Source organism: Pteropus medius, unplaced genomic scaffold (assembly GCF_902729225.1).
Source record: "Pteropus medius unplaced genomic scaffold, Ma_sr-lr_union100, whole genome shotgun sequence".
Classification (NCBI taxonomy): domain Eukaryota; kingdom Metazoa; phylum Chordata; class Mammalia; order Chiroptera; family Pteropodidae; genus Pteropus; species Pteropus medius.
In genome coordinates this window covers 23,440,249-23,463,350 of record NW_024349802.1, presented here as the reverse complement: position 1 = coordinate 23,463,350, position 23,102 = coordinate 23,440,249, and the positions used below count along the sequence as shown (strand labels likewise).

General features: G+C 33.7%; 1 protein-coding gene across 3 annotated transcripts in view; it reads left to right on the top strand.

Moving 5' to 3' along the window:
• The window catches only part of ZCWPW2 (zinc finger CW-type and PWWP domain containing 2), a 119,649-nt gene that overhangs the window by 79,137 nt on the left and 17,410 nt on the right, over positions 1 to 23,102 (top strand). For all 3 annotated transcript variants that reach the window (XM_039836704.1, XM_039836703.1, XM_039836702.1), the window contains exons 5-7: positions 6,739 to 6,785; positions 17,903 to 17,961; positions 19,044 to 19,111. In XM_039836704.1, coding sequence (XP_039692638.1) covers positions 6,739 to 6,785; positions 17,903 to 17,961; positions 19,044 to 19,111 — 174 coding nt within the window. The remainder of the gene's footprint in view (positions 1 to 6,738; positions 6,786 to 17,902; positions 17,962 to 19,043; positions 19,112 to 23,102) is intronic.

The following is a 23,102-nucleotide window of genomic DNA, read 5'->3' as shown; positions in this document are numbered from 1 at the left end:
GGGTTGGGGTTGTGTGTTTCCTTTCACTCACAGAAGACTAGAGCAGGCTGGATTTGGGTATTTCCTTTCACCCAGGTTGGTTAGATTTTGAAAAAAACACAATAGGTTAGGTACAAGTAAAATAGTTTATCTTGAGAAAAACCAAATGCTCTGGCATATTTCAAATGGTTATTATTTTTTTTTCTCCTACTGCCTGAGCAAAAGGGGATTTTCTTCCAGTCTTTAGTGTGAGAATCTGGTAGAACTCCTGGAGGTACTCACAAAAATTCATCTCCTTACCCTAAGACTAGATTCTGCTAGAATTTTATCTCTCAGGCTTGTTCACACTGAGGCTCCAGAAATTCATCAGTTACACTAGTGATTTCCTACTCTAGCACTGGTTCTTTTGGAAGTTTCTGCTCATATAAGTTTTGATTCTTTGTATTCTCCCGTCTGTCCCTCCAAATTTTGGGGCAGTAGTCTTCCCTGTGGCCTTACTTCTTAGCAGGATCTAAGAAGAATTATTGATTTTCAGTTTGTTTAGCTTTTATTTGTCGTTAAGGCAGAGTGGTGACTTCTAAGCTCCTTCCATGCCAGACTGGAAACTAGACTGCCTCCATCTTTTTAAGAAAATGCTCTCAGCTGTCACTTTTAAAGAAGCACATACTGATGGTTTTTCTGAGGAGGCCATGAATGAACAGGCTTTAAAAAAATTATTTCAAGAAGAGAATTTGATTCATGATAATATTTGTTCTCCTCTATTATAAGGTTGTAAATAAAAAAACATTTGTCCTTATGTGTCATGAAGCATAACCACCTCTACTCATTTAGAACATTTTCATTTTCTACGTATAGTTCCTTTTTTACACTTTAAAAACGTGATGTGGATATAGCTCTGAAGAGGAATAAAGGCCCTTTTAATTATCCAAATCTACATTTCCTGGTAACTGCTTTTCACTCTGTATGTGAGGGTCCCTACATGCTGAGATAGGAGGAAATTAAACCTTTCTCACTAGGGAAAATTCAGCCTTTAGAAAGTGGTTGGTGTTGCTGAAGTTGAACACGGACCTACTGTTATTAATAGGGTAATCGCTAGTAATTGTAATATTTTAAAGTATTACATCAGAATTTTCCTTTAGCATTTGAAAATCAGGTTGTTGATACTCCCGAAAACACTCCCTTGTAGCATTGGGAGATGGTTCTGCAACTTTTGATCACAAAATGTCCTTTGAATAACAGTTTGGATATTTCTGTTCCCAATTAATCTCCCTACTGAAAATTTTACATAAGAATGGCATACATTTTGAGGAGAAGCATAACAAATTTCTATTTTCATTGACAGCATACAATCGGGGTCTATTAAATCTAATTTTAGTTTTTGAATTTTTTTGCATGCAGTTTTAACTATTTGTAATGATTAATATTTCATCATGACTTATTGTTATTAGAGATCTTTAAAAAACAAGGAGAAAAAAATTTGGTACAATAAAATTTATTTTATCTTGTAATTACTATCAAGTTCTACTGGGCCCTTTTATGCATCTAAAATATATCGTGGGATTTCAATGCTCTTAATTTTTTCCCTATATCTTGAAATATTTTGCTGTTTTATCATTACTTATCAGTTGTTCCCCATATGTTAAAAAAATGAAAATAATTATTTATTTAAATGCTGAATGACGCAATCGCTTAAAAAGATGATCCAATAGTGAATTATATCCTGACTAAACTATTTTTCCTGGTATTCCAGGGGTTAAGAGTCTCTCTCTCTTTCTCACTCTTTCTCATGCACACACTAACCAAAATGTCTTTATTAACTAAAATGGAAGAGAACATTGTTGATTAAATATTATCTGCCAAACATTGTTTTAGAAGTTTTATTCACATGGATTATATTATTTAAATCTCACAACATACCAATAAAGTAATAATTATTACTACTGGTTTATCAATAAAGAAACTGAAATTCTGAGAACATACTGTTTTATATCTTACAGTCTAATTTACATTAATTTGTTCAGGTAAAATGTATATTTCAGATCCACATAAGATTTAAAATAAAATACATATACATTTATTAATTATAAAAAATATTGAGCACATATTGCATATAAAACATGCTCCCTGCCTTTAAGGGACATTGTAATCTTGCAGAGTACTTAGACATATGTAGAAGTCAGCATAGTACAAAGTAGAAAATTCTTTGACCTAAGATGACTGTGGATTTACAAAAGAGGTGGGCATTACTTCTTGGAGGAAACATCTGTGACAGTGGATGTCTTGTACATTCATCAATGGTGAAAAAGGCTATTCTAGAAGAAGGGATTATTTCAAGCACACAGTTGAACATAGGAAAGAGGGCAGTTTATATATATCCAGTCAATTGTAGGTATAAATATAATAACCTGTGCCTCTGGATTTCTGTTTTATGCATATATATATATATATATATATATATATATATATATATATATGTGTGTGTGTGTGTGTGTGTGTGTGTGTGTGTGTGTGTGTGTGTGTGTGTGTATTATTTAAACCTATATGTATGTGTGTACATATGTGCATAAATATACATATATGCATGTATATTTTACATATATATTACATATACATACATGTATATGTATGTATATATGTGTATATATATATGTGTATATATATATACACATATATACATACATATATATGTGTATATATATAATTACAAAATTTGCTTTTAGATAACAAACATTTACTTTTATATTCATGGATATTTATTTTTTGTTTTACATATTCATTGTGAATTTTAGCTCTAGATTTTGATGTATTTTTCTTTAATGTTAAATGTAACCCTAAAACTTTATTGTTAATATCCATAGCTTGTTCTGTCTTTCATTACTACAATATTAATGTTTTAAAAATGTATTTATGAATAAATATTTTTATATAACCTATTTAGCTATAGAATTATAGATTAAACATTTTTTTAATCCACCAGATACCAATAATTTTTATAAATACACATACACATAGATGTGCAAACCCACCCACACACACACACATAATTTTGCATGTGTCAAAGTAGTGTCTTGAAATAATTTTCTATATTCTATTTGGTTACTAATTGTTCTGGTTTTAGGAGCAGTAGAATAAGTAAAGGCACTGATAGTTCTCATTCTTGCTGAGTCTTTCTCTGAGGTACTGTTGGCAGCTCAAGGGTCCCAAATGGAGGCAGCAGACATCTCGGAAAGATTGAGGACTTGTAGTCAGATGGGTCTGGCCCCACTGTATGACCTTAAGCAGGGTATTTAACTTAGCCTCAACTTCTTTAACTGTGAGGTGAGGATGAACTAGATATCTTGCAAGATTATCATGAGTATTAAATAAAATAATGGCTATATGTCTGTAGTAGACATGTAGTAGATGTACAAGTAGAGATAGCCTGGATTTATATTTTTAAATTCTACATATGAGTGAAATCATATGGTATTTTGTCTTTCTCTGTCTGACTTGTTTTAGCCAGCATAGTACCCTCTAGGACCATCCATGTTGTTGCAAATGGCAAGATTTTACTGTTTTATGGTTGAGTAATATTCCATATGCACCACCTCTTCTTTATCTATTTGTCTGTTGATGGACACTTAGGTTGCTTCTGTATCTTGGCTGTTGTAAAGAATGCTGCCATGTATGTAGAGATGCATATGTCTCTTTGTTTTAGTGTTTTGGGTTTCTTCGGCTAAATACACAGAAATGAAATTGCTTGATCCTTCTTTGTCTCTTGTTATAGTCTTTGTTTTAAAGTCTATTTTGTCTGATATAAGTATTGCTACCCCAGCTTTTCTTTTTTTTTGTTTTCGTTTTTGTTTTTGTTTTCATGAAATATCTTTTTCCATCCCTTTACTTTAAGTCTCTGTGTGTCTTTTAATCTGAAGTGAGTCTCTTATAGACAGCGTATGTATGTTTTCTTATCCATTCAGCCACCCTATGTCTTTTGATTGAAGCATTTAATCCATTTACAGTTAAAGTAATTGATAGGCATGTAGTTATTGCCATTTTATTATTTATATTTTTAATCTTGTTTTTCTTTTTTTTAAAAAGCATTTCCTTTGACTTTTTTTGTAATACTGGTTTGGTGGTGATGAACTCCTTTAGGTTTTTTATATCTGGCAAGCTTTTTATCCATCCTTTGATTCTAAATGATAGCCCTGCTAGGTAGAGTAATCTTGATTGTAGGTCCTTGCTTTACATCACTTTGAGTATTTTATGCCAATCTCCTCTGGCCTGCATAGTTTCTATTGAGAAATCTACTGAGTCTAATGGCAGCTTACCTACCTTTCTTGTAGGTAACTAACAGCTTTCCTCTTGCTGCTTTTAAGATTCTCTCTTTGTCTTTAACCTTTGGTATTTTAATTATGATATATTTTGGCCTCTTTGGGTTCATCTTATTTGGGACTTTCTAAGTTTTCTGGACTTATATGTTTATTTTTTTTCATCACATTAGGGAAGTTTTCCATCATAATTTCTTCAAGTAGGTTTTCAATTCTCTGCTCTCTATCTTCTCCCTCTGGTACCCCTATGATGGAAACATTAGTATGCTTGATGTTGTCCCAGAGTCCCCTTAAACTATCCTCATTTTTTTTTTAATTCTCTTTGATTTTTCTGTTCTGATTGGGTGTTTTCTGCTGCCTTGTCTTCCAAATTTCTGGTTTCATCTTCTGCTCCATCTAATCTGCTGTGAATTTCCTCTTAACATTTCAGTTATTGTATTCTTCATTTCTAACTAGTTCCTATTTCTTTTCTATCTTTATTTTTATGTTTTCTGTTTCTTTGTTAATATTCTCACTGAGTTCATCTGCTCTTCTCCTAAGTTCACTAAGCATTCTTGAACTGCATGTGATATATTATCTCCATTTTGTTTAGTTTAGAACAGAATTTTGTTCTGTTCTTTCATTTGGGACATGTTTCTTCATCTCCTCATTGTGGCTGACTCCCTGTGTTTGTTTCTATGTATTAGGTAGATCTGCTACATCTCCTTGTCTTGGTAGAGTGGCCTTATATAGCAGGTGGGGCTTAGTGGCGCAGTCTCCCTGGTCACTTGAGCTGGGTGCTCCAGGTGTGTCCCTTGTGTGGGTTGTGTGTGCCCTCCTGTTGTTGTTGAGTCTTGATTGGTGTTGGCACTTCAGTGGGAGAGAGTGATTCTCAGGTTGACTGCTGTTAGGGATGGCCATGACTATAGTGGAGAAGCTGTGTGCAGGGGCTGATCCCACAGAGCAGGATTCACTTTAGCAGGGCTCTGGTGCCTGCATAGTCTGTCCTTTGGGTGTGTCATTTGTGAAAGTGGTAGTCTAGAGCTGGCCACAGGGTATGTTGGGTTTGGGCCTCTTGGGAGAAGCTCCAGTACAGGCCAAGTCCAGCCACTGCCGGTGCCCTGCCTGTGGCCACCTAGTATGAGCTACAGAGTGATCTGCAGATGGTTGCCACTTGTGCTGGGCTTGGAGGCATCTGGGAGAGGCTATGCTGCAAATTGAGACTGGCTACCACTAGGCTTGGGGCCACTTAGCAAGAGGTACATTCTGAGGGTCATGCTGAGGCCAGGTACTGCTTGTTTGGGATTTATGAACCTTTGAGAGATTTTAGGAAAGGCCATAGCTCAATACAAGACATACTGTTTGTATTGAAAAGCCACTTGAAGTTTAGGTGGGCCCACAAGTTGGGTGGGGTGGAATCTCAGGAAATCAACAGGGCCAGGTGATGGAGACGCAGCCTGGGTGCCTGCCTATGTCTGCAAAGTGGGTGGGGGCAGGGCTCAACAGAGGAATAATGGCTTCTGCCGGCACTTCTGTCTGGGAGAAAACTATCCCTCCAACTCTAACCCTGAAGTCAGACAATTCATTTCTTCACCATATATACCTGGTGCTTTTCAAGCTACTGCCCCAGTGCTGGAGCTCAGAATGAGTGACTCATCGGTGAGTTAATTCATGCATGGGCCCTTTAAGAGGAGCGCCTGGGACTCCAGCGGCCCTCTGTTTCACTCAGCCACAATTCCAGCTGGTTTTCACAGCCAGAAATTATGGGGACATCTTTTTCCCTTACTGGAGTCTTGGGCTGGGATGCCTAATGTAGGGCTGCGGAGCTTAATTAGGGCTGGGACCCCTTGCTCCTCAGAGGAGGACTTCCATAGTTAAGATACCCTCCTGTTCCTTAACTGCCACATCATGGGTGTGGGACCAACCTATTCCATGTCTCCACCTCTGAGACCAGTTTCACAATGTGGCTTTCTCAATATATCCTTAGTTGTAGGACTTCTGTTCAGCTTGTCTTTAGGCCATTCTCAATGATGGTTGTTCTGTAGTTTAGTTGTGATTTTGATGTGATTGTGGGAAGAATCGGGCACAGTGTTTACCTTTTCTGCCATCTTGGCCAGAAGTTGAGATAGCTGAGATTTAATTCCAGATCCTATATACTCCAGAGAACACAAGCCAACCGGAATCTAGAAATAAGATATACTTGAGGCTAGGGTATGTCCAACTAACTAGTCAGATTTAAGGAAGGAGTTTTGTTAAATAAGTATACTAATCCTTCACATTATTATTACTACTTTTGTATTACTTTGTTCTGGTCAATTCTGGTAAACTGAGTTTATTAGCATTTTGATCAAAAGAACCACTGAAAACATATCACAGTATGAAAAAACAGGAAATTTTGATTGTGTAAATTTTCATTTATTTGAACAGGAGTGTAGGTACTTTTTTGAAGCAGTTATATTTTATTATCTTACAGATAAATCCAAAACAGATGGCAGAGTTGCAGTGGTGGCCAAGAAAAGGGTAAGATCATGTTTATCATATAAAGTATACAAACATCAAATTCTATTTGATTAATGCTATTTTCAAAAGAAAATTAAATGAATATTTAAAAGCGAAATAACATATAGTCATTTTTTTCTTATAAATGTTATTTGAGTATATGTTTCCTTTTTTAGATTGACACTAGAAATTTAATATTTATGGTTATTTATGTCAATGTTACAGAATTATCAAAAACTAGAACCTTAAATTTAAGTAGAGAACAACATAAGCCTTTTGAATGAATCTAAACCTAGAATCTTTTTAATCATAATTTATAAAGCCAATAGCATTTTTAAAGAATTTAAAATTTAACACATCATTCTGTATATTGTATGCAGAGAGATATTTAACTCTACTTACTGTCAAACTATGAGTGGGATAGGATTAACCTTGACATTCTCCTCAGGTGACAATATTCTTAACAAGACTATTGAAAAAAAGAAATAGTCAATGCTTAAATTCTTCTGGACAAATAAGACATTGGTGTCATAAGAAAAAGAATTGTGATTGAAAGGAAAGCCTACACTTGTGGTATTTCCTGTGTTGAGTGGTGGGGTTGGTGCAGGTGCATCCAGGGAAGGTCGAATGTAACCTGGGGGAACAGAAAACGACGTTGGGCGTGAACCTATAGAAGAATAAGTAATGAAGTGCGCATTATTTTTGTATTCGGAATACGTATATTTTATGAGTTCTTTTAAAATCAGTTTTCGTTTTATCCTTTTGCTTTTTGGCTTTTCACTGGCTAAATAATGTTGATGAACCTTTGCAGAGAGGAATTCAATATTATAGAAGATAATGTTGCCCTTTAAAAAAGAAAGGGAATAGGACTTGTGTGTATGCCTGAAGATTTGGATAGGAATATGTAATGTAATTCAAGATTGTTAATGTGGATGGAATTATTTCAGTCTCTACTAAAGGATATTTAGAATCAAAAATGATAAAGACAGTAATAACTAACATTACGATATATTGCTTTATTTTTACCAGTGATACTCAAGAAAGGGAGTCCTTTCCTAGGACAGTGCTATTCAATGTGGTCCATGGACCAGAGTTGGTCTGCGAACTATTTATTTTTGGTCTGCAACAAGATAGGAACAAAAAAATGAGAGTAACTATTTAGAAACTTGTTTAGTAATTTGACATAATTTTTGTCTTTTAAATGTAACAGTAAAATGGAACTTGTATTTTGTATGTCTTTCTTATGTCCTTATTTTTCCTAGTGGCTTTTTTTTGTAATTTTTTAAAAGTTTACATCTTAAACATATTAGAGGGGACAAATGGTACTTTACCACAGGTAGTTTGTGAGACATTGCCCTCTGGGATGTTTTAGAAATTTGTGAAAATGTTTTGGGTTATAGTAATTTGGGTGACTATCAGGAATCTTGAGGAGCAAAGGTTAAGGATACTATATATCTTGCAATGCATGGAACAAACTGTATAACAAGAACTGCCCAACAGTTGTCATGACTTTCGAATACACTGCCGGCCTCAATGAATTACAAATATCTTTGTACAGTGACATAATGCAAAATAATTCAGAAACACATTAGATAAAAAGCCAAAGAATTTAGAAGGCAGAAGGAAACTGAAATGAAGTAAATGTACTGTTCTTGAAGTTTTTGAATAACTTACTTATTCTCTACTCAACATATTTTAACATTTTCAACGATATATTTAGCTATAAAAGGTAGAAGTGCAATTACTGAGATCTCTAACTTACAAGCCTCTGCCATTCTTATAGTCCCTCTCCTTCAGCTCTTCATCCATTTGGCTACCTGTTAAGATAGATGTGAGTAGGATAGGTGCACCTGCCTGACCTATGTCTCTGCTCAGTACCAACAGTCGGAATGAAAGAGACTGAGTAAGTTCACACCAATTTCTTTGAGTCCCGCTTGATTATTTTTTATTTTTAAAAAGAAGGGGAAGATCTAGATTGCTCTCAGCCCCTTCCTGCTCTAATAATCCATGAATATATATGTATATACTATTATAACAGCTCAGTAAGTATTTTCAGATGTCAAAAAGTCTTGTGCAGATCAGAGTAAGTATCTGAGTCAGTTAGCCAAAAAAGAAATCAATTAATTAATTTAAAAAAGAATAAAAACAGTAGTGTGTCAGAAAGTTGGGTGGAATAGCTGACAGTGTTGCCTGCTATAGACTCTGAAAAATATTTGAATATATATAAATATTCAGGAAACAGTAAATTGTGGTGGATAGAATACAGACTTATGAGTGAGCCAGATCTGCCTTCAAGAGCTAGTTGTGCTATGTAGTTGTATGACCTTAGGCAAATTAACACCCCTGCATCTCATTGAATTAATCTCTGCGTTGGGAGCAATAATAATTACCTTGTATGATTATTATAAAGATTAATATGAAAAGCAATTATAATAGCATATAGTTGCTATATTTTAGTAGGTGCTTGTGTAATAAATGCCAACACTTTTCCCCCAATTTCTCAGAAAGAGGTAGGAAGTAAGAATTTAAGAACACTTAAAAATTCTCAGACTTGTAATAGTATTGTAGTTCTATTAGGTAGTTAAGATTAGATTAAAAGTCTTTTTTTTAAGTAAGTCCCATATTTTAATCACGATTTTTTTTTTCAAAACAACAGCATTGTATTTGGAGGATAGAATTTTTAAAATCATCCATAATCCATCACATTAATTAAGCCAATTTTTATTAATATGATGCATTTGTTTGATGTCATTTTTTTTGCATATCTTTAGAGATGTATGTTTATATAAAACATGTATAAGTATATGTACTTTATTAACATAAATGGAATGAATTTAAACTCTCCTTTTTCACTTAATAAACATTTTGTCGACGTCTTCTCAAGTCAAAGATCTACAGTGGTTGCATAGCATTTTATTTTATGGAAATGTCTTAACTTATTGAACCATGTTGTGGACATTTAGGTTGATTTGATTTGCAAAATTACAAATAAAAAAGCAGCAATATCATTGTACATAGATCGTAATAAATGTTTGTGTAAATATTTCTATAGGAAAAATTACCAGAAGTAGGCTTGCTGGTTCAAAGAATAAGCACATTTAAAATTTTACCTCTTTGCTGAACATCCCCCACCAAAAAAATCTCCCAACATTGTACAAATTACAGTCTCATCATTAATTAAAGGAAATGTCTAGACTGCCTTAGCTTGCCAGTTCTAGCCATTTAACACTTCTCTTTCAAAGTTAATACTTTGTCAATATGTTACAAACATTTTTTTCAGTTCCTTTTAAATTTTTTGTAGTCCTTTTGCTGTACTTATATAGTAAAACTTTTCTTTGGGGGCTTCAGAGCTTTTGTAACATGCTTTAAATGACTACTTTTTCATTAAAACAAAATATGTTATGATTCACTTAACCTTTCTCCTGTTGCTATTCGTAATACGTCGGTGAAAAAACTGAAGCAAAATAAGTAAAAAAGACGAGTCGGGTGATAGAGCCAGGATTGTCTCTGTTCATTTTGCTTTAAATTTTTTAATGTAGAATTTTACATATTTCTAAATAAGACTATCCCAATTATTTATTACTAATGGTAAAAGGACCTCTTTTTCATTCTGGCTTACATATAGAATTTATGTGTGTATTCATGGGTATCTTTTTTCTAACACTTTTATTAATGCCAATAATTTAACATATACTTTGAAAGACAAAATTAATGACCACTCTTTTGATTTATACATTTACATATGAGAAATTTAGGCTATTATATTTTCAGATAAAAAAATATTGCAAAAATTCTTCAAAATCAGGACATTTTCATTAGCCCAATAGCAAGATAAATTGCTTACATTTTATGACTAGATGTCTGAATATTTGTTTTAATTCATAAGCTTGCTTACTAATATGGAATTCATATACTGCAATTCACTTGATTCACTTAGCTTTATATGCATCTTTCCCCAAAGATGAACATTATAATAGATCTCTACTGCTGGTTTCTAGCCCCAGACAGAGAGAAATCTCAGAAAAGAATAATAAGCAGAGGAACCCATTGGGAAGAGTGTCAGTCAGGCTTCAACACTCATTCAGTTTCCTTTTGTATTCTACTTTGTGGACATCATTTACTTTCATTTACCTTTCAAAACTTGAGTCAGTCAAATATTCCATCACCATTTTGCCAATTTCTATATTGTTAGTTACTATAGTTGTCTTTGATTTGACTTTCCTTTTTCTTAAATTTTTATTGAGGTCCAATTTAAACACATGAAATGCATAGGTCTCAAACATAGAGTTTGATGAGTTTTTCTTAAATGTGTATACTCTGTTACATACTCGGGGAACACAATCATTCTGATCATACAAAAGGAGGTATATCTTTCACAGCCTCCATGAATCAAGGTGCAAGAGTAGATATCCTCCATTTCAACCTTTAGAATCATCAGAGAATTGATATAAAGACTTGTATCCAGATACATTTTTTAAAAGAATAATCTTTTTTTGTGTGCATGTGCTATTGTGTAGAGTCTGTCTATTTATATGTAGGAGAGAGATCATCTTCTTTTACACAATGCTGACAATAAATGCTCAGAACATTTGACAATGATTCATGGGTTGAAGAATCAGGCCTGTTATCCTTACTACTCAGGTTGATGGAGAGAAAAATGGTAAAACAGGTAATGAAATTCTCAATGTTCATTCTTTTTTCCAGAAAAAAAAGTATAAGTACTATAAAAATTAAGTGTTCTATGTGCATCAAGTTTTTAAAATATAATTGAAATACATAAATTTTAGGAAGTCTTTATTAAAAATGTTATCTTCTTCCAACATTCATCTTGCTGAAATATCCAGAGACTTTAGGAAAAACTATACACAAATAAGAATTGTTTTCAATAGACTTGGATTTTTAGAGAGTTTCTAATTAGAGGTCAAATAATCTAATTTACTGGCTCCATTCAGTTAGATAAACAACTGCAATATTAGTTCTTTTATTGGGAATCTTTCCTCCCAGGACATCCTGTTTTGATTAGTTCATAGTATTCTTAAGCTCTTTATAGATGAAATTTGTGCCGTAAAACAATAACAACAACAACAAAAACTTCCTGAATTTCTGTTCTCTCCCTGTTATAAATTGATAGTCATAGATCATTAAAAAAATTAAGTCCTAGGCTTTAAAAATTATCAGTGAAGTACATAATCGTAGAGCTTCTTGAAATGTCCTGTTACTTCTATACTCAGTCAGAATTGGCAGTTGTTAATAGAAGGATTTTGTGCCTTCTCTTTCTGGCAGTCTAGTGGTCAATTTCTATTTTTAGGAAACATACTCTCCTGTGTCTCAGCTCACTGCTTCAAAACACGTGCCAGTGTTTTCTCTGGTAAGCCCCTCAAAGAATAGAAATCTATAGTGCTTTGGTGTGAACTTACACATGGCTGAAGAAATTGGGCAGGGGACAGCAAGATATTTATAGGTCAAATTGCCAGGGACTGATCTTTGATACTGTCCAAATCTCACAGGACTCTACTAAAGATTGACTAGATTGGAGCATATGGTAATTGACTGATATTTATGCATATATATATATATATATATATATATATATATATATATATATATATATATCATCTTTTGAAATCACGTTTAAAATAGGGCTAGAAAATGATCGTTCAGCCTTCCTCCTTTTTCAAATAGTTTTTAAAAACAATTATTATCTAGGCTTGAAGACTTAATTTTATTATTTGTACTCTCCAGATACTTAGCTTAAGTAATGACTATCACTTACAGTACTCTGTGAATCTAGTTTTCATCTTTATTCCAAGCATATTTTCCCCGCAGATTTTCCAAAAGGAAATAAGAATATTGGCTTTTACTTCTATATGATAACTTTTGACAGGGAATGTGTGTCCATTATTCAGGGCACAGGCGCAGGTTTTGGAAATTCTGTCAAAGTAGGCAGTTCTTTAGTGATTATTGACTGACAATTACTCTCAAAAGAAGGTTACAAAATGTGTTTCTGTCTTCTATGAGCATAAAATGATGAATCAGAATTTTACACCTTCAGATTTAACACAGCTAACAAACTTCTTGCTTAACAATAAAAAGATTTTCATTTATATGAATAGTGACTTAAGGAAATGAGCAATGTCAAGTCAGTTTATGTAGATTATATGAATCTGATGTAAATACAATTCTTATGGATTTTCTGTTCTTTGCAATTAAAGTCAATTCTATTATTTTCCATCGTAGTCAGCAATCTTAATTATAACTAAATATATATGTGTGTATATATATATATTTTTTTTCCAGTAAATGGCAAATGCACTCTATACATATACATCTTTGTTTTTTTACATTCAACAAGAATTAATGCTTGCTTTGGTTTCTTTAAAATCAATGACACTTATAAAGCATTGTATTTGTGTAGATGGATGTAGGGTAGACCTCTAAGTCCCTGGAAAACTTTAGTTTGCTTAAAAGTCACCTGAAGAGCTTATTTAAATACGGATTCCTGGGCCTCAGTCCCAGTTTCTGATTCAGTAGGCCTAGGGTGGCCATGATAAATTATATATCTAACAAACTCTCAGGTATTGGTGATTCTGTCACATTGTGCACTCTCTCTGAGTAGCATGGGGCTAGACAACATAGGAGAATCAGCTGTGCAACATAGGAAGGAAAGTAGAAAGGATGGCATAGATAAAGATTATAATATCTACTTACAGTATGCTGAGTAGTAGCCCCCAAAAGATAGGTCCTCAGGAACCTCAGAATGTAACCTTATTTGGAACAAGACAATAATGTCTGTTTTCACCACTTTCATTCAACATAGTATTGGAAATTCTAGCCACAGCCATCAGACAAGAAAAAGAAATAAAAGGCATCCAAATTGGAAAGGAAGAAGTAAAACTGTCCTTAGTTGCAGATAGCTTGATACTATATATAGAGAACTCTAAAGATTCTACCAAAAAAAAAAAAAAATTAGAACCAATAAATGAACTCAGTAAAGTAGCAGGATACGAAATCAATATTCAGAAATCGGTTGCATTTTTATGCATTGATAATGAACTGTCAGAAAGAAAAATTAGGAAAATGATTCTAATATAATCACATTAAAAAATACCTCAAAATAAATTTAATCGAGGAGGAAAAAGACCTGTACTCAGAAAATTATAAAACATTAAAGAAAGAAATTGAAGATACAAATAAATGGAAGCATATACCTTGCTCATAAATAGAAAGAATTAACATTGCTACAATGTCCATACTATCCAAGGCAATCTATAGATTCAGTGCAATCCTTATCAAAATACTAATGACATTTTTCACAGAACTAGAATAAATAATCAAAATTTACATGGAACCACAAAAAGACTCCAAATAACCATAGCAATCTTGAGAATTAAAAAGAATAAAATTGAAGGTATCATGCTTACTGATATCAAACTATACTAAAGGCTATAGTAATTGAAACAGCATGGTACTGGCATAAAAACAGATACATAGATTAATGAAATGGAATAGAGAACCCAGAAATAAATCTACATAGTCAATTAATCTATGACAAAGAAGGCAAGAATATACAATGGGGTAGATAGTCTCTTCAGTAAATGGTGTCCGGAAAACGGGACAGATACATGCAAAAAATGAAACTAGACCACTTTCTTACACCATATATGAGAATAAACTCAAAATGGATTAAAGACTTAAATTGAAGACCCCAAACCATAAAACTCCTAGAAGAAAACATAGGCAGTAAATTCTTTGACATTGCTCTTAGTAATATTTTTTGGATATATCTTCTTGGAGAAGGGAAACAGAAAAAGTAAACAAATGGGATTACATCAAACTAAAAAGTTTTTGCACAGCAAAGGAAACGAGCAAAATGAAAAAACAACCTACCAAATGGGAGAAGATATTCGCCAATGATACATTCAATAAGTGGTTAATATCCAAAATGTATAAATTCATACAACACCACCAAAAAAAACCAAACAATCTAATTAAAAAATGGGCAGAAGACTTGAATAGACATTTCTCCAGAGAGGACAAACAGTTGGCCAATGGATATATGAAAAGATGCTCACCATCACTAATCATCAGAGAAATGCAAATTAAACCCACAATGAGCTATATCACTTCACACCTGTCGGAACAGCTATCATTTATAAATCAACAAACAGCAAGTGTCATGAATGTGGAAAAAAGAGAATCCTTGTGCACTGTTGGTGGAATTACAAATTGGTACAGTCACTATGGAAAAGAGCATAGAGATTACTCAAAAAATTAAAAATAGAACTACCTTATGACTCAGCAATTCTACTTTTGGATGTCTATCTGAAGAAATCCAAAACACTAATTCAAAAAGACATATGCATCTCTATGTCCATTGCAGCATTTTTTTTTTTTTTGCTATAACCAAGATATGGAAGCAACTTAAGTGTCCATCAATAGACAGTTGGATAAAGAAGAGATGGTACATGTATATAATGAAATATTACTTAGCCATAAAAAATAGTGAAATTTTACCATTTGTGACAACTGTTACCATAAATCTTATCAAATCTTACCATGGATTGACCTAGAGGGTATATGCTGAATGAGATAAGTCACACAGAGAAAGAAAAATGCCATATAATTTCACTTATATGTGGAATCTAAAAAACAAAATAGAAAAAAACAGAAACAGACTCATAGATAATAGAGAACAAACTGATGTTTGCCAGATTGGAAGGGGGTTGAGGGGCTGAGTGAAAAAGGTGAAGAAGTTAAGAAATACAAATTGACAGTTACAAAATAGTCATGGGGATATGAAGTACAGCATAGGGAATATAGTCAATAACAATATGCTAACTATGTGTGGTAACAGATGGGTACTAGACTTATTGGGGTATCACTTCGTAAGGTATATAAATGTCTGTCTAACCACTATGCTGCACACCTGAAATTAATATAATATTGAATGTCACCTGTAATATTTAAAAAAAGAATGTGACCTTATTCTTTGTAGGAATCATGATCTTTGTAGATATTATTAAAGGATCTTGAAATGAGATTATCCTGGATTAGGTGGGCCCTAAATTAAAAGATGAGTATTTTATAAGAGACAGACTTCTATCCTACAAAATTGTAAAATGATAAATTTCTTATGCTTTACCAAGTTTGTGGTTATTTGTTATGGCAGCCTTGGGAAACTAATACACTACTAAAGTCTATCCATACCACAGTGCCAAGTTCTCTGTCATATGCTCTAAGGCAAAAAACGATAGAATTCTGACATTGGCCCAGTGGACTAGTATTACAGGTTGAACAATAACCAAACATCAACTAATTGCCAGGCACTACTGGATATTTTTTGGCATGTTATTTAACTTAATCTTCCCCTAGATGCTCTGAGATAGTTAAATTTTTTAGCATTGTGTAACAAAAGAAGACCTTGAAATGCAGAAGGGTCATTTAGTAAGAAGATATTTAAGCGTCTACTTTATACCAGGTTCTTGCTAGATATCAGAGTAGTCAGTAACTTACAGTGATACAGCTGGTAAGTGTCAGAAATAGCATTCAAATTGTGATCCTGTCATTCTTACTTTGGTGCTCTTCACCACATCCTACTTTATCAAAAGCTTGGGGCAGGAAAGTCAGGGCATTTTGGCCAATACCTATGAGTTCATTTTGGCCGATATGAATATTTAACAAAGTAGAAAAGGAACCCATCTCCAATACAAATCTTCCTGATTATAGTAGTTGTTTAACAGTATTTCTTTCTGTTAATAACTATGAAGTAGTTTGCACTTTGTTACCTTAATCTTATTTCCCCTTGTAGTAACCTTTTCACGTAGTGTATTTTAAGGTTAAGATTTTAGGTGTGTACTGATTCGGGACTGTTATAATGCTTTTAATCTCTGATTATGGATTTTGCCTTAACATCTGCTTTTTTCTAACAGTAATATTGCTATATCAGGTTTCTTTTGTTGATATATTGTATTCTATTGCCTTACTTTCAATTATCCATGTCACTAAGATTTTTTAAAATTATACCTTTATTGAGATATAATTTATTCACTCTGTTAACGTATACAATTCAGTGGATTTTAGTATATTTACAGTTGTTCAACTAATACCAGTATTTTTAGAAAAAAAATTTTATCACCCCGGAAGGAAACCACATACCCATTAGCAGTCAGTTCCCATTTCTCATCTCTCCCTAGCCCCTGGCAACCACTGTCTTACTTCTGTCTCTATGAGTTTGCCTTTTCTAGACCTTTCAGATAAATGGAATCATGTGGCCTTTTGTGTCTGACTTTTCTTACATTTCACTTAGCATAATGGTTTCAAGATTCATCCATGTAGCAGTATGTGTCAGTACTTCATTATTTTAAAAGGCTCAATAATATTCCACTGTATGGATATACCACTTATTATCTATCTATTGATGGACTTTTGGGTTGTTTCTACTTTTTATGAAAGTAGAAACTATTAAGGAAGTTTTGTTATGAACATTCATATACAACTTCTGCATGGATATATGTTTTTGTTCCTCTTGGATATATACCTAGGGGCGGACTGCTGGGTTATAGGATAACTCTACATTTAACGTTTTGAGGAAGTGTCAAACTGTGTTCCAAAATGGTTCCACCATTTCACATTTCCACCAACAATGTATGAGGGTTCTAATTTCTCCACATTCATCATCTTGTCTTTGCTTAGACATTAACACTCCAATCCCAAGCCCTATTGCCTGGTATAAGTTTCTTGTGGGCCTTCACCATGTCAGTGCCCACCTATAAAGCTTTGCATCACACATGTTTTGGGCATCTGAATATTTCTTTTACTTTCTTTAGAGGTCATATATGTATTAAAACTTAAAAGTTGTTTTAGCATTTTTATGTACTCGTGAAGGTAAGATACGGGTAGTAGATATAGGGGATAGGCATTCATACTGGATCAGCCTGCCGTTCCTGGAAGGTGAGCAAATCAGTGTAGTTGCAGTGAGTGTGAAGTGGTTGACTTAGAGTTACAGGTGTTGTTTGGGGCTATAGTCCAGAGTTTTTCTTCTAGGCTAACTTACTTGGACCATATGCGATCTACTATTGTACTGAGCTCATCTAGTGCCATATGAACTAACTCATCTTTTTGTTATTTTTATCTTACAGATGCAAATTTCCAAAAATAATACTGAAAAGAAAAGGTCTAAATTTAGAAAAAAGAAGAGGTATGTTTTTTTAAATTAAAAAATATTATGATAAAATCGAAATATGTGTATTGGATGTACTTATTATATGACATTTCCCCCTGATTCTTGGTTCTGTTTTTCTAGGGAAACATTATATTTAAAATTTTCTAGAAGAATTAATAAAATAAGTAATAGTCTTAGAAGTATGGAGAAAGTTTTATATTTATAGAAATATGTTGAACCAGAATTTTCAAAGATTAACATCATGTGAGCAGCCAGATGAAAAGTGGGTTTTTAGTTTTAAAATGATCTAAGAAGCCACCAATGACTAGTTTTAGTATTTATCATTGAACCAGCCATAGAGTTTGTTTGTTTGTTTGTTTGTTTATTTATTTTTAATGAATGGTAATCAGTGCTGTGTTAAAAGGAGTTCTACTCAAAGACAAAGACTGACTTTAATGTGTTAATCCATCCCTTCTTTGTCCTTTTTCAGAAGATGAATAATTAAATTTTTAAAAAGGACTTTCACTGCCTTATCTCAGTTACGCTTCCCAGTAACCCCATCAAATAGATAGGGGGTATATTTTAATCATCTTCATTTAAAGGATGAAGAATTTGTGGCTTAGAGAAGTTAAGTGGCTTCCTCAAGATCTTATGGTTAGAGAAAACGCACTTGAACAAATGTTTTCTGACTAAATTCGCAACATTGTGTAGTGGAAACCATGGATTTTGCAGTCAGACAGAATTTAGTTATGTCATGCTGAACCGTTTACCTTTATGGTCAAATTTCTCAATTTCTCAGAGCCTCAGTTTCTTTATAAAATGGAAGTAACAATTACTTAGTAGCTTTTTGGGGGGAAGATTACATAAAAAAGCCTGTGTTAGATGTTTGGTGTAGATCATTAGTGCTTTTCACCTAGTGTGAGCTCAAATAAATGTTATTTCCCTTTGGTTTTTCACAGTAGCATGCTGCCTTACAGTATAAAACAACCAAGAAAAAGTACTTCAAGATAAAGAAATAAATATTCATAATTTACAATTACCAATGCATATACATGGATGATTATTTAAATATACATGATTGACCTTTTGAAACTAAATGTGTCAAATTCTTTTTCTAGGAAAGCTATTTTAAAATACTCTTTTGAAAATGTTTGTTCAGATGATGCCTTATCAAAGGAAAACATGGGTATGTGGAGGTTTGTCCTGTTTTTAGTTCTTTTACCTATATTTAATTCTACCAAATATAGTTTTAGTCCTTTAAAGGAAAAAAATGTTGTACATATATATGTATCTGAGAAACATTAGTGGGTCATTTTTGGTATAAATTTACATACTAGAAGTTTTCAGTTGTCTTTAGATTTCTGTTTCTTTGAATTAAATTTTCTCTGGCTTTGTCATGTATTGAAGTTTTTTAAAAAAAATAAAGCACCAGCAGTTGTGGGAAGAAATACCAGCATCAGTGCATTTCAAACCAGACCTCTCCATTCCAAATTTATTGGGGTCCTAGGGGTGCCAAAGAGAGAGAAGGAAGAAAAGCAGCAGCCTGGGGCTTCCAGCTGAATTAATTGCCATTGGTATTAGAACACAGTAGGGTGAATGTGGAATGCAGGGAGAAAGTTTTAGTTTTCAAAAGTGCTTTACTCTTTCTACATTTTCCTTAGTCTTGAAAAGCAAGCAAATGCTTATTTGCAGGATGGAACTTTGGCAGCCATGCAAAAAGGTTTTAAAGCACATTAAGCCCCAAGAAGTTATTCGTGCCATACTTGCTCTCCCTTGTAGCCTCCCCCAGATCCTATGGCACGGCGTTTCAATTGGCTAAATAACCATTTATTTCTAGTCTCATTAATAAAAAGAACAGACAGAAGAATGGAGTAGCTATTTTTTTTAATCCTTTTGTTCCTCTCCTAAATCACTACAAAATCCTTTTGATTCTACCCCTTCTTAAACTTATTTTGCTGCTGCTTTCCTGCTAATTAAGGTGCCTATTCTTGGCTCTTTAGTCCCTTAGCCTTACAAGATTAGTTTAAATATTCCTGTAAAAAGGCAAAAGTCAACTTATCCCTGGACTAAGTTTCTACTAGGAGACTCTGGCACTGCAGCTGAGGGCTGCAATGCTGTGATCCTTCTCCCCTCTAACTTACAAGGGATACTGTGGAAGAGACCCATTGCAGCCGGGCGTCCACTGACTGGAAATGACTCTTCCATGTAAATGAGCAGTCGACTACATCTCGGTAGTTATCCATGTAAAGGGAAGCCTTTTCAGGAGTCTTGCACTCTCTATGGCTCTAAAAGTCTCAATCGTTAATCGTTCAAATAGTTAAGCTAATCTGTGTTTTGCTACTCTATCCCAGTTTGAACACCTAAAGAGCAGAAACATCAAGTCCACTATGCTTTGCAAGAGCTGACTATTTCCTGAAAGAATGGTTTGTTGTCAAATATTTTATCCCTGACTCATATTTCTGTGGATTCCTAGATCCAGGCCTCTGATATCTCATTTCCTCTGAAGGTAGGATCAGCTCTAGATCAAGAAATAGAGGAAAATTATAACATCTTCTTGAATCTCTGAAAGCCCTACTGTTTGGACTTGCTTTCCCTACATTTCCAGTGCTAAAGTCTCCTGTTAGTCTACTGCCCCAGATTTGATGTTTCTTCGTAAGTTTGTTCTACTGATCACTTCTCTCTCTCTCTCTCTCTCTCTCTCTCTCTCTCTCTCCCCACCCCCACTCCCCGCTACCCCATCTTAGAGATCAGGAAGAGAGCTAATAAAGTGCAGCTACTTTACTTTCCAAGTGTCAGTTTCCTCTTCTGTAATAAAGAGATGCAATGGAAGCCTGCTTATCCAATAGGGAGAGGACCATTTCTGGAAATTAATAGAAAAATTTGAGGAATCATTAAATAATTTAAACTATATGCCCATGGCTATATAAAGATTTAATCTGAGAAATAACTATTTGTGGAACATGTTTTCATTTTTTGGAAAACTGCTACCAGGAATATCATGTATTATATTTGTATTGTCCCTATAATTCATTTTTCCCAGTATTTAGAGACAAGAAAATTCATCTGTGATAATGTAAAGTAATAGAAATAATAATGATGATAACCAATACCTATAAAAATTACTGTGTCCTCACTGCTTTAAGTATTTCATATATTTTTTAGTTTCTTTAACCTTCACAAGATCTGTATGAGGTAGATAAAGTAGATATTATATTTCCCATTTTATCAAGGGGTAAACTGAGGCACTTAAGAGGTTACATGACTTTTCTAAGATCACATAGCTTCTTAAATTAATCAAAGTGTGCAGCTATTTCTTTTGTTGCTTTGAGTACCAGGAAGCCTAAAGCTAAATTTATGTTTTTTTGTACAGCACTGGTCTAAATGTTTTTTAAATGTAATTATTGCCCTTAGTATCCCCTTTAATGAATTGATTTTGGTTTCTCTTAGTCTTCAAGAGTTTTTGTCGTTTGTTTTATTGTATCACTATTTGGTAAATAGCAAATTTCTTTTTGGGGAGTAGATAGTCTATAAAAGTTTGATCAAATAAAAAGTTGATATATAACCCAAGAAAAACTAATAATCTATTATCGTTCATTATTAAATTAGCAAAGAATGTGTTCATCAACCTCCTGGAACATGTACGCATGGAAGAAAATGATTAATATAAGAAAGGTCTGGATCATGGCCTGAGCCGTAGAGGGAGCATGAAGGTCTTTGGTGCCTGTGTCTGAGAGATAGAAGGGGTGGCAGGGAGAAAGGTGATGTCTCGCTACTCAAGACAAACTTTGCCTACCTACTCTTGGTTTGGAGTTATCTTTCACCTCTAGGATGAAAGCTGTGGTTGGCCTTCATACCCCTTTCCTACAAAGCCCTGTGCCTACTATATCTGTTCATGTCTTCAGGAATGGAGCTCTCTTCTTCATTATGTTTCAGCCTATATTTAATTCATCTCTACACTTAAATTGTAAGCACACAGAGGAGTGTTAGTGGTTACCTAAAAACAAAACAGAACCAAGTCCCTTTTTATCCTCCTCTTCCTCCTCTATAAGAATGCCTTCAAAATTTCCACATTGAAAAGGCCCTGCAAATTTACCTAAGATAATGTCTTTCAGTGCCAGCTTTAGGATAACCCAACCAGCAACCTCTTTATATAAGGGAGGAAACAGCTTCTTTAAACATTTAATAGAATAGTAAAATTTAAGAAAAACTCCATAAATATACATGTGAATGCTTTAAATGCTTTTATCAGGAATTTTGGAAAAACAACACTGATTTATTTACAAAAATTCATTTTTAAACACCAGATATGGACTTTAGGATGAGATTTTTTTTTTTGTCTCTGAGTGATAGAACAGCTGTAATACTACCACTTTACTCTCAACAACGAATTCAGAGAAGTCAGGAAAACTGCAGGATAATCGGTATTGATAGAAGATGATTGGTCATGCAATCAACAAAGGCATTCATTCTGTCTCTATCTTCAGAAGATATCATTGACCAATTTTGATAACCTAGTTTGTAGATTACAGTAACTGCTATTTTTTTGAGAATTATTTTTGAACTCTTATCAGTTTATAATATAGAAATAACTTTTTAGAAAAGCAAAACTCTCATTGTTCTGGAAGCAGAATTTGACATTAGTCAAGTTGGTGTTTATGAACCCTGGTTGATTTATGAAGTCATCCATTACTTTGTCTACCCTTTGATCAAAAAGCAGTGTACATATTTTTCCAGATCACTTGAAAACAGAGAGCCTACAATGCCATTCAACAATGACATTCATTATCACAAATTGATTGTATTTTAGCGTAGCTTTAGAAATATAAAGATGTTTGTGTGCCATTTTTCCTTTATAGCATAGCTCAAAATCTATCTTTTCAACCGTGCATTAAATGTCAGTATCAATATCCATAGACTCAGAATGTAAAGTAGGAAAACACAACATCAGTGAGGGGGACTGGGGAATCATTGTGAAGATAGCCGCAAGTAGTTGTCTGTTAAATAACAGGTTACTAAGTAAGAAGTCTCTCATAACAGAGAGGTTAATTTCATTCAAAAAATTACTTAACAAAAATATACATTCCTCTAGGAAATCCTGATTCGGTAAACATAGAGTTGCATTTATATTTTTAGATAAACTTGCCAGGTGATTTTTATTCCTATCGAATTTTGAATAC